This window comes from Mizuhopecten yessoensis, unplaced genomic scaffold, assembly GCF_002113885.1.
Source record: "Mizuhopecten yessoensis strain PY_sf001 unplaced genomic scaffold, ASM211388v2 scaffold2891, whole genome shotgun sequence".
Taxonomy (NCBI): Eukaryota; Metazoa; Mollusca; class Bivalvia; order Pectinida; family Pectinidae; genus Mizuhopecten; species Mizuhopecten yessoensis.
In genome coordinates, this window is record NW_018404771.1 from 556,135 (window position 1) to 569,214 (window position 13,080).

The 13,080-nt window shown below is 36.5% G+C and overlaps 2 protein-coding genes across 4 annotated transcripts; both read left to right on the forward strand.

Moving 5' to 3' along the window:
- The first annotated feature begins 13 nt into the window (after window positions 1-13).
- LOC110446620 (V-type proton ATPase subunit F-like) lies at window positions 14-7,563 on the forward strand. Its single transcript, XM_021491863.1, has 5 exons — window positions 14-99; window positions 2,264-2,345; window positions 2,857-2,939; window positions 3,481-3,603; window positions 5,644-7,563. Exons 1-5 carry the CDS (start codon window positions 49-51, stop codon window positions 5,671-5,673), a joined length of 369 nt encoding a protein of 122 aa, XP_021347538.1. The 5' UTR covers window positions 14-48; the 3' UTR covers window positions 5,674-7,563.
- A 3,263-nt stretch (window positions 7,564-10,826) lies between these two features.
- LOC110446622 lies at window positions 10,827-11,902 on the forward strand. Of its 3 annotated transcripts, none has more exons than XM_021491867.1 (2): window positions 10,827-11,332; window positions 11,490-11,902. In XM_021491867.1, the coding sequence occupies exons 1-2, from the start codon at window positions 11,008-11,010 to the stop codon at window positions 11,801-11,803; spliced, it is 639 nt and encodes a 212-aa protein (XP_021347542.1). In that variant the 5' UTR covers window positions 10,827-11,007; the 3' UTR covers window positions 11,804-11,902. The 3 variants fall into 3 exon arrangements, with proteins under 3 accessions (XP_021347542.1, XP_021347543.1, XP_021347544.1); XM_021491868.1 differs by having other exon boundaries at window positions 10,827-11,266; XM_021491869.1 differs by having other exon boundaries at window positions 10,827-11,233.
- The last annotated feature ends 1,178 nt before the right edge of the window (window positions 11,903-13,080 follow it).

Below are 13,080 nucleotides of genomic sequence, written 5' to 3' on the forward strand. Positions count from 1 at the left end.
GTCTGTTTTAAACCACTATCATAATCACATGATTTGCAAGTTGTCAAAATGTCCCACAGCGGTGTGAAAGGAAAACTGATAGCTGTTATTGGCGACGAGGTAACGTATGACAAATAATTAACAGTTACAACAGTAAGAACATGCGTGTCTGGAACGTTGGCGACATTTCTGAGGAAGACTTTGGCAGGAACTGTATTTATGAAGGTGATGAATGTACTTGCTGCCGGCTGGCAGTTTGCAGGTCACAAGAGATAACACATGCCTGTGTTGTCACCATCACCAGGAAATGGATTTTTGACCAAATTTTCATATCTGTCCTTAAACAATGAATATAAAACTTAAGTCCAACCACGAACATTACATTTAAACTGATGAACTGCAAGATAATATGTATTAATGTACATTTTAATCATATCACAAATAAACAACTGCAGTCTACAGTACAGTAGGCCTTGCTACATGTACTGTAGTTTTGGGGATCATCTCTTTTATAAGGGGCAGCCATTCAAAGAATATCCCAATTTACAAGGATTGATATGTCCTGCTTTGCAAATACAACCTGGAATAAAAATGAACACCCAAGTGCTCGCGATCTGACTGCTTTGATTTGTAGCAATTATTATTGCCGAAAAATGTCTTTCTGGAAACATTTTTAGCGTAATAAAATAATAGAGCCCCCCAGAAATAATTTCCATTTCAAGTTTTTGATAAATATGTATGTATATGAACATTCGATACCTGAAAATTTCTATTCAAAATTTTATGGGTTAGTGGTAAAATTGGTTTGGTTACAACCCTGAGATTATATTACTGCCCCTGATTGATGCTGTTTACACATAATTTCAGAACTTGGAATATTGTGCTTGCCTGATACAAAAGCAACAAGATTAATTCTGAAGATACATAATTACATGTTATAGGTACAAATGTATATCTATCATCATTTAGCCTTGTGTCAGGATTTTGGAAACATAAGGCAAACTCCATATATGAATTTGATGATCTTTCATATAATTTGCGGACTAACGATGAGGACATACAAAGAAAACCTACAAGACAATACATATGAAATTACTTTGCACCAACATAAAATACTACGGAATGTATAACCAGAGTATATGAACGGAACATATAAACGAAATAGAAAAGAATATATCGACAGTGATATGTCTTACATATAAAGATAATTATAGGTAATTAAATACAGTAATACATACCGGGAACAGCTGTCGTATAGAATACAAAGTACGTTTATTTATATATAGATACTAACATCAATCGCAGGACGTCAGTGAATATTGCAGACCCGTGTCCTGGGGCCCTTGGACTTTATATACGATGCATGTTGTGGTGACAGGAAATTCGCGTGAAATATCCGTGCAGTGAGGTCACCTGTCGACTGGTCAATCATCCGGTGTCCAGTCAAGTACACAAACAGATTCTGACACGCCCACAGACATTTATGAAACAGGACATAGACAAGACATACAGCACAGTGTATTACGTCATAGTATATATTTATATATGTACATTGTATAACTAATACATGTTCCCGTATACATTGTATTTAACACTGGGCTGCAATCATATGTAGTGTATGATCATGTGTAGTGTATGATCATATGTAGTGTAGGAAAGTTTTTGGGACATTCAGATGATAGGTTTACTTGCCTTGTAGCATACATGGATTGGAGGGAAACAGTTTCTATCGTTAAACGTTTAATTAAAATGGTACATACAAATTGAACAGATATTCTAAGAAATCAATTTCCATACTACATGTACATCTCACAAGTTTTGAACTGAATATCTTGATAGACAAATATACATAATTAGGGGTCAATCATTTGTCAAATACTCAAAGGACAGCATCCGCGATATCCAGGAGTTACGCTCACTTTCGCTCACTTTCGCTCTCTGCACCCCTGGAATATGTCAGAGCAAAATTGAAGGCACAAAGAAAGATGTTTGATTGGTCTCGGGTAAAAAATAAAATTACCGCTACGTGACCACGAAATGTACATCAAAGGATCAAACTAGTCTTCTTGTCTCACCCACAAGGTGGTACACACTGATGAGCCTTCAATTTTGCTATTCCAAGGCTGCAGAGAGCGAAAGTGAGCACAAATAGCCCCTGGATATTGAGGATGAAAGGACAGGGAAGTCGGAGCAAAAAGCATGAATAATATATGGAAAGATTCCAGAAACTATATTATACTTTATAAGCTTTTATGAATGAAATTTTATTTGTTTACATTTACAGGATACATGTACGGGGTTCCTCCTTGGTGGTGTGGGTGAGCTTAACAAGAAGAGAGAGCCAAACTTCCTTGTGGTGGATAAAAGTAAGGACACATTCAGTGTGCATGACAAGTGTGTCAGAGCTCACCCACTAGGGAATCTGGACTTAAAAAATCAATAGACGGAAAAGTAGCCAAGTGTGATTCTGGTAGCATTGCCTCGCAGTTGTACGTACAGCAGGCTCAAAACTGTGACGGCCCTGATTATGTATACATATATAATTGGTGTCTGCCACCATACACACAAGTAGACATTTCGTTTTCAAGGACAAAGATCCAGATTTTCCACATTTAAAAAAAATCTAGTAGCCAATTTAGTAGCCACATCATCTTTTTTTAGTAGCCAATTGGAAATAAAAATAGCCAATGGCTACTTTGGTTACCAACAGTGTGAGCCCTGGTGTTTTCACTTTTATGGGTAAATTGTTTTGTGCACCAAGGACTTAAGAGAATATAAAAAAGATACTGTGAGTGTACATTTGTTTTAATTATTACAATCTGTGAGAATTTTAATTCCATTTTCTTCAATGTGACTTTTTCTTGGAAATTTCTACAGACACCAGTCGACATGACATAGAAGAAACATTTCGTGGTTTTCTGAAGAGGGACGATATAGCCATTATTCTGATCAATCAGACAGTAAGTGAAGAGTTATGGAACCTGATATAATGTTCCTTAATAAGGCTACCTGCTACCTTATTTTGCCAAAAATCTCCTTTCCAAAGAGTTCTGTATGATTTGAAAGGATTACAGGAGTGCATATGTTGATACGATATAGGTCAATTTTAATCATTATCTGATGCTTGCATGCTAATTTACACAATATACATGATTTTTGTTTAAAGTAAAATTCATTTAAAACTTTTAACAATTTTATTTGTAATAGTTCAGAACTATATCCATACACGAGTGCTAACAAATTCAAGCTGACATTCCTTGTATACTTTTGAAAGGAATCACCAATATTTCTTGCACCAAATAAAAATAAACATTTATAAAGGATATTTTACAGATTTGTTAGAATAGAACTCTTTTGAAAAATGGGGTACATGTACATACCCTTAAACACAAGTAAGTGTACACTTCATGCAGGAAGCAGTAAATAAACAAGACTTTGGGTTTTTTTTTATTTTTTATTTTTTGTATGAAGCAAATGAAATTTTTTTGATTATATTTTCAGATAGCTGAGGAAATCCGGTTTGTGATAGACACACATAATGAGCCGTTGCCAGCTGTTCTAGAAATCCCCAGTAAAGATGCCCCCTACGACGCCAGTAAAGACTCCATTCTCCGACGAGCAAAGGTCAGTACCACCACTTAACTACCTAATTACCAATCTGGATAAACTTGAGAGGGTTTTGTAAATATTTAAATCCAAACTTGAGCCACAGTCTAAGAAACAATTCAATAATGGCCAAGTTTTATTATAAAGTAATTTTCACATTCTTTAATTGTAAAAAAATGAAAATCAGAGATTTTGACACATGGCAAAAATTGCATGTAATGATTGTGACCACTAAAATTGATGATTGTGTTGGTTGTGAAAGCTAACAACTGACATAAGAATTAGTATGAAGTTACTTTTAAGATCTCATTTTAAGTGGTTTAAGGAGGCTCCACCCTTTCGCAATTAGCCATCAGAATTCAATGAAAGTTTCATATGATGGTTATGTCACTATGTAGAGATGATTTTATGAAAATCTAAGCATTCCGATAAACTGGGGATTTATTTGTAAAAAATACCGAAAAATTGAATTTTTGTCAAATTCTAAACTTTCACATTTTTTGATCGTGTGGCATTGTTCAAAACTATTACAACAATAAAATAATGAAAAGAAACATTGCTAATCAACCCTACAAATATTTTATTTATCATAAAATATCTCCAACATGTTACAAAAAGCGTTTTTTATTGAAACTATATGGATAAAAGTTACTAAATACAAGCCAAAATCAAACAGGACACATAGTTACATACAAAAAGAGTGAAAAATTGAACCAAATACACACAAAGTCTTTATGATTAATTTATTTTACATTTTACAATTATTTTGATCCTGATGAGAGTTGTCTACCTTGAAAAAAATCGGAACTTTTTGCAGAGGGATAGAATTTATACAATGACACTTATTTCATTTAATATACCAAAAACGACGGAAATAAATTAAATTCCTATATTTAGTTGTCAATTTACTGTTCTTTTATGGAAAAAAATTTACTCTCGTCTACGCATGGTATAATAACACATGTCAGGTACATATGTAACCATAGGCTATCGCATGGTATGCCGTTATTACGTGCACGCACATGCACTTGCATTTTATAGGGATCTTGATATTTTACAAACCACTATTTTCACAGAGTTATTGTAATTGCATTTGTGAACCGATTTATCTGACAGAGGGTAACTCGCTCGACAACAAAAGTCATAGCGACTAAGAGCTTTTGAACTAATTATGCACGTGATACGTACAGGTGAGGTCGGTAAACAAAACATATCAGTCTGCATTCCAGGCGCCTCATATACGACCTTCTTGAAGTCGTCTGATCCTATGTCAGTGTTTTCCCGTGAGTTAATTAATGTCTTTGTATCATAAGCTTTATTTCTGAAGTACATGTGATAACACATTTCCAAGTTAAGTCTAGATATCAGGTGTTGACATATCACGTCACGCACGTGTACTATTGTTTACCCGGTGTTACTATAATTTACACCACGGTAATGGAATGCCCGATACGCAATACGGAAATGACGACACGAAAATACGACAAGAAAAACATGTGTATTACGAAGGGTGGAAACTNTAGATCCCCTGTAGACTGTATCAACGCAACCTTATGCCTACGACGTTTGTTGATCAGTGACCAAGTCTTTTGTTTGTAACTGAGCAAGCGCCAGAGTCTGATAACTATAAATTACAGCCAAGCAAAAGGCTTCTATGACAAGAAAATGAAATTGAAAGCAAATATACCCGTAAATAAATTTTAGAGGGGGATGCATGCAGGAACTTTAATTACATATTATATATATATATATATAAGATGTGCTCCCATATATTTATATATATATAGAAAAGCTCTTAGTGTGTTTATAATGTTACCACTACCAAAAAATATTTCATACAAATGAGGCTGATACAGGATTTCATACAAGTTTGACTTGATTTATTACAGGATTTCATACAAGTTAGACCTGATTCAATACAGGATTTCATACAAGTGAGACCTGATTAATTACAGGATTTCATACAAGTGAGATCTAATGTATTACAGGGTTTCTATATAACTTCTGTGGTTTAAGATTGGCAGCTTTACAGTATGTTTGCCTTGTTTCTCTTTCCAGGGTATGTTCTCCTCTGAAGATATGCGATGAGGTTCCACATCAATTAGGCACAGCAATTTAGAATATTGAACAAATTATCATTGTACCTGTATTTAATATGTATTCCAGCATTTTGGTAGTGTATACCAGAATACAGAACCAACCCTGCATCTGGACGTTAAAACTGCACAAATTTTATATGAAACTGCTTTGATTTCAACAAAACAAACAAATGTATGAGGGCTATTTCAGTAAAAAATCTATCCCGCCCCCAGAACTTCAGGTTTTGATATGGGAGCACCACCCTTAAAATCAAATTAATTATTTACATATGGAAGTTGTAGGCAGGAACCTGACCATGGAAATTTCTTTTTATCTTAGGGACTCGGGTCTGGTAGATTTTTACTGGAATAGCCCTAAGGATGTACATTCCGATTAACATCATGTCTCGCGCTGACAAATGACAAGTAATATTAAGCAAAACATACTGTGTCTGGCATACTTTTATCCTTTCTGGAAAACAGAATATATTCAAATAATTATTATTCAAATTGTAATATTGAAAGAATATCTTAAAATGGTTGGTTCTTCCAGAGTTTCATTTGGCTCATTTGGTGTTTATATAGTCTGTTATGAATTAAAGTCATACATTGATGCGAAGTTTTTGGATCTCTTGTGATATACATGGTGGTAATGACTGTATACATAGTCAGTAGAGTGAAATCCTGTGTTGTATATAGAGAGTATCTGTTCATATATTTGTGACCATTTACGTTTATTAAATGATTTCTTCTATATATACCCATCCATGCATACCATTATTTACCATGGAATTGACATGCATTCCTTCATATTTTACATTTTGATAAATGATGTGGGGTAAAAGAATTTTCTGAATCAAAGCTGATTATCAGTTTGTCGACTGTGTTGCTATTTATCATATCAATATCAAATTCATTTCAATGCCAAATGAACTGATGTGTACTAGAAACATGTAGTACAGGTACTAGTTTTGTCCGTCAATACATCTTTATTACAGACAAGGCTAAAGTACCGGGGGGCTACCCGAGTAGTAAGCATATGAATGTCGTGAATTTATTACATTGTATGTATTTTCGGTAAAATCTTAATATTATACCCATCACAGGGGCTTATAATATCTACTGTAATCACAGGGGCTTGTAACCTATACTATAGCTCTTAGATTTTTAAGTTTGCTAAAACAGAATTTGCTTAATTCATTGCGCTTCTGATATAAAAAGTTAGGCAGGATTTTTCAACATTTATGATTTTGTGCAAAATTTATACCCTGCAAGATTTGTTCCAGGAGCAAATCTGAAAGCATACAATATTTATGAATTACGTAAACAGAATATTAAATGTATATCATTTTTATTTCACATTTTTGACAGAGAACCTATACTGCTAATAGTGCTTCACCACAAAAGTGGTATTTATTGCGATGGAACAAGATTTTAGCATTGTTTAACAACATCTAGTCAAATATTATTACGGTAGAAATATTACATTATTTTAACTGCGATTATTGTTGTAATATATTCTTCATTCTTGCCACCTTACTGTAATTGACAAAGAAACAAAATTTGTATTAGGTTTTCCAAGCTTTTATGAAAGTAGATGGTTTTGAATTGTCATACTAAACAAGTACATGTAGTACTGGAATGATCAATATTGTGAAGAAAAAAAGTTATTTTTCAAGTCTCTTTTGAATTTAAAAAATAAATGTTTGCTACTTAATATCGGAAACATTGGTGCATGTATCCCTGTTATTAATTCTGTTACTTGAGGTTGATATTATTTTTTGTTTATGCTGATGAGAATGGAGACTAAGTATATATATATATATGGTGTAAGGGTGAACGAGTGTTTGTATAATGTGACCAGTAGGATTGTGCTAGCAATAAATATTAGCCAAGGTAATCAGGTGTTTTGTCTTTATTTAGAGACTATGCTGTTGAACTGATATACGTATATACTTATGTAATAGGACGAGGAATAGTGATTAAGATAGTGCCGTCGTCGGGGCTCGAACCTGCGACCCTTGGCTCTCCAGCCCGATGCTCTACCGCTGAGCTAAAGGGAAATTCCCTACAGCTGACGCATGTAAGGCAGGTTTATTAATCCACATCCTTTACACTATTCCCCCCTTTTTTCAAACACCAACCCAGGTTCTTTGACTCCCTGCCCGGGGTTCTCCTACCTTGAACGGGGAGGGTCAACGGCACCAATTTGTAATAGGACGAGGAATAGTGATAAAGATAGTGCCGTCGCTGTGGCTCGAACCCGTGACCCTTGGATCTCCAGCCCAATGCTCTACCGCTGAGCTAAAGGGAAATTCCCGACAGCTGACGCTTGTAAGGCAACCTAATTAATCCACATCTTTTACACATATACCCAGGCTTTGAACACAGCTGCAGGGGTACAGTGTGCTCTGTCCAAACACCATTATTTGGTCAATTTAAAGAGTGTTCATGGTATCTACAGTTTTCTTGCTTGTTTTACATTTTCATTGTAAAAACCAAATTATCTTGCTGATTTAGACAACATTTTGTATTGGACAGAGTGTAATGTATATATATAGTACACTACATCTGTCCCAGTTTCCAGAGCATCTCTCGGCCACCGTTTCTTGTATGGACTATACAGACTTTGTATGTGCCACATACAAAAATTGGATCACCACAACCTCTTTTTGACCTTTAACCTTGACTTTGGTTACCTAAAACAGGTTTCCATGTATTACATGCATTGACTCTGGACTTGGTACGTGTATATGGGTTCATCATGAAGAGAGACTGTTTTTTTTGTATGGAAATTGGAACACCACCATCTCTATTTGACCTTTGACCTTGACCCGAAGTTCCAAGATACATTATTCTGGAGCATATCTCTGTCACTTTTTCATGTGTAGACTTCAGACTATGTATGTAGGTACATCATGAGAAAGCAAAGTTTCAGTCGTGGAAATGGGGACGCATTCCCCCATTTGACCTTTTACCTTGAACTTAAGTTGCTAAATACAGATTTCCAGAGCTTATCTTGACCGCTGTTTCAATTATGGACTTAAGACCTGGTTTTGTATACCAAAATGGAGACTCTATTTAATCAGGCATACGACACTGAAGTCACTGCATGTGTGGAGATATCCACTAAGCTCCACTCCAAGTTTAAATTTAGAATGTCTTGTAGTTAAAGTGGGCAGGACCTGACATTGTTGAGGGGATTCGTAACAGTTGAAGAGGGTGTCGTAAGATGAGACTCATTTTCAATTGTTATAATTTTACTTCAATGCCATTGCCTGGACATGGAAGAATAACAAGAGGCCCAGAGGCCTGTAGCGCTCACCTGTTTTTCTTTTGTTACATGAAACTGACATATTTACTTCAGACCAAATTTAGTAACTAGAACACAAGACATTTTAACATCTCTTAAACAGTTCTTAAGATATTGTTGTTGAAATTTTACATTTAAATTTTTAAGCTTTTAACCCATGTTGACCTTTGACTCCAGCTAGCACTTAAAGTTGACCTTTGACCTTAAAAGTTCTTAAGATATTGTTGTTTGAATTTTTAACATATTTGACCCATGTGACCTCGAAAGTAGGTCAAGGTCATTTTAGTGAGGAAGTTTTATAGCACTCCATACCAGGTACCTACTGGCCAAATATCATAACTCTGGGCCTTATGGAACTTGAGAAGATTGTTAAAGCTTTTAAACCATGTTGACCTTTGACTCTGGACTAGCACTTAAAGTTGATATTTGACCTCATTACTGTAGTTAAAAACAAGATTCGCACTGCTGGACTTTTTAACATACCCAAGTATCATGACTCTAGTCTAAATGGTTCTTAGGATATTGTTTTTTTGTTTTTTTTTACATATTTGACCCCTGTGACCTTGAAAGTAGGTCAATGTCATTTTAATGAGGAAACTTAATAGCACTCCATCCCAGGACTTACTGGCCAAATATCATGACCCTGGGCCTTATGGAACTTGGAAGAAGATTGTTAAAGTTTTTAACCCTAGTTGACCTTTGACCTCTGTGACTAGCACTTAAAGTTGACCTCATTACTGTAATAAAGAAAAAGCTCTGCACCGCTGGTCTTTTTAACATACCCAAGTATCATGCCTCTAGTCTAAATGGTTCTTAGTATATTGGTGTTTGAAATTTTTAACATATTTGACCCCTGTGACCTTGAAAGGAGGTCAAGGTCATTTTAATCAAGAAACTTTATAGCATTCCATCCCAGGTACCTACTGGCCAAATATCATGACCCTGGGCCTTATGGATCTTGAGAAGATTGTTTAAAGCTTTTAACCAATGTTGGCCTTTGACCCCAAGATTTGCACTGACTAGCACTTAAAGTTGACATTTGACCTCATTACTGTAATAAAGAAAAAAAGATTTGCACTGCTAGTCTTCATAACATACCCAAATATCATGACTCTAGTCTAAATGGTTCTTAGGATATTGGTGTCTGAATTTTTACCATATTTGACCCCTGTGACCTTGAAAGTAGGTCAAGGTCATTTTAGTGAGGAAATATTATAGCACTCCATAACAGGTACCTACTGGCCAAATATCATGACCCTGGGCCTTATGAAACTTGAGAAGCAGATTGTTTAAAGCTTTTAACCCATGTTGGCCTTTGACCCCTGACTAGCACTTGAATTTTGACCTCATTACTGTAATTAAAAAAAAAAATACCGACTGGCCAAATATCATGACCCTAGGTCCTCCAGTTCTTCAGAAGTCGTTAAAAAGAAAAAGATGACAGCCGGAGGCCTGGTAATATATTCACCATATTGACAATGGGCAAACCATAGATGTCTAGTTTTATGATGACAAGCAAACCAGGGGTGTTTAGACAGACTGCCAAAAAGAGAACAAGTAGATATGAGAGTAGAGATATAGGTCCGACTTCTTAATGTTACAATGAAGACAGAAGATCAACACCACTTAAAAAACAAGAATTCATGCTACCCTAAGCAGAGTACCTTTCAAACGTGTCATCATTTTCTGTGTAGCTATCGATCAAAATGAGTCATCAAATCTTGTGTACTTTTCAAATGTCATCAAATCCTGTGTACTCATCAATAAGTCTTAAAACCATTCAGAAAAAAAGTGAACTGGGACTGTTGACGTTATAGGTAAACAATACAACAAAGACAAGTGCATCAAGTGAAATCATCAACATTTATTGCAAGATTGTGATACTCACAAATGAAAGGTAACAAAATCATGTAAGGAAGCTATGCAACAAGTACAGTGAAGCCTACGTACGATTCCTGTAAAAATATGAACCAGCCTACAGGCATTGCCTGTAACACCATTAACAAGTGAGCAGGCAATGCCTGTAACACCATGAACAAGCCTACAGGCATTTCCTGTAGAACCATGAACAAGCCTACAGACATTGCCTGTAAAACCATGACCCAGCCTACAGGCATTTTATGTAGGCTCATTCGGGGTTTGACAGGCAATGCCTGTATGCTTGTTCATGGCCTCCAGGCATTGTCTGTAGGCTTGTTCATGGGTTTACAGGCATTGTCTGTAGGCTTGTTCATGATTCTACAGGCAATGCCTGTAGGCTTGTTTATGGTGTTACAGGCATTGCCTGTAGGCTTGGTCATGGTTTTACAGGCAATGCCTGTAAGCTTGTTCACGGTTTTACAGGCAATGCCTGTAGGCTTGTTCCTGGGGTTACAGGCATTGCCTGCTCACTTGTTAATAGTGTTACAGGCAATGCCTGTAGGCTGGGTCATATTTTTACAGGAATCGTACGTAGGCTTCACTGTACTTGTTGCATAGCTTCTGTAGGCTTGTTCACTTGGCATTACTTCTAGGCTTGTTCATGGTTTTACAGGCATTGTCTGTAGACTTGTTCATGGTTTCACAGGCATTGCCTGTAGGCTTGTTCATGGGTCTACAGGCAATGCCTGTAGGCTTGTTTATGGTGTTACAGGCATTGCCTGTAGGCTTGTTCATGGGTCTACAGGCAATGCCTGTAGGCTTGTTCATGATGTTACAGGCAATGCCTGTAAGCTTGTTCACGGTTTTACAGGCAATGCCTGTAGGCTTGTTTATGGTGTTACAGGCATTGCCTGTAGGCTTTTTCATGGTTCTACGGGCAATGCCTGTAAGCTTGTTCATGGTTTGAAGCAAACAAACTTTGTCCTGATGACAAGATTTGTTGAGTCTAATAATCACAGTAGCCATGAACAAGCATACAGGCATTGCCTGTAAAACCATGACCAAGCCTACAGGCAATGCCTGTAAAACCATGAACAAGCCTAGAAGTAATTCCAAGTGAACAAGCCTACAGATAATTCCTGTAAAACAATTGTAAAAATATGAACCAGCCTACAGGCATTGCCTGTAACCCCATTAACAAGTGAGCAGGCAATGCCTGTAACCCCATGAACAAGCCTACAGGCATTGCCTGTAACCCCATTAACAAGTGAGCAGGCAATGCCTGTAAAACCATGAACAAGCCTACTGCTCACTTGTTAATGGTGTTACAGGCAATGCCTGTAGGCTTGTTCATCGTGTTACAGGCAATGCCTGTAAGCTTGTTCACGGTTTTACAGGCAATGCCTGTAGGCTTGTTTATGGTGTTACAGGCATTGCCTGTAGGCTTTTTCATGGTTTTACAGGCAATGCCTGTATGCTTGTTCATGGTTTGAAGCAAACAAACTTTGTCCTGATGACAAGATTTGTTGAGTCTAATAATCACAGTAGCCATGAACAAGCATACAGGCATTGCCTGTCAAACCCCGAATGAGCCTACATAAAATGCCTGTAGGCTGGGTCATGGTTTTACAGGCAATGTCTGTAGGTTTGTTCATGGTTCTACAGGCAATGCCTGTGTGCTTGTTCATGGTTTTACAGGCAATGCCTGTATGCTTGTTCATGGTTTTACAGGCAATGCCTGTATGCTTGTTCATGGTTTGAAGCAAACAAACTTTGTCCTGATGACAAGATTTGTTGAGTCTAATAATCACAGTAGCCATGAACAAGCATACAGGCATTGCCTGTAAAACCATGAACAAGATTACAGGCATTGCCTGTAACACCATGAACAAGGCTACAGGCATTGCCTGTAGAACCATGAACAAGCCTACAGACAATGCCTGTAAAACCATGAACAAGCCTAGAAGTAATGCCAAGTGAACAAGCCTACAGATAATTCCTGTAAAACAATTAACAAGAATGCATGTAATCATTACCTTTTTTTTTACAATTTCTTATTCCGTTATCTGAATCTGATACAAAGGATATTACATATATCTTTCATTGTGCTACTCTTTAATTCTCAGTTTTCTGCTCTCCTTTGATATAAGAAAAAATTATGAATTGAAGGACTTTACACTGTGAGGAAATAATTAATTCTAAATGAAAACATCAACACGTCTCATTTAATGACATGAACCAGAA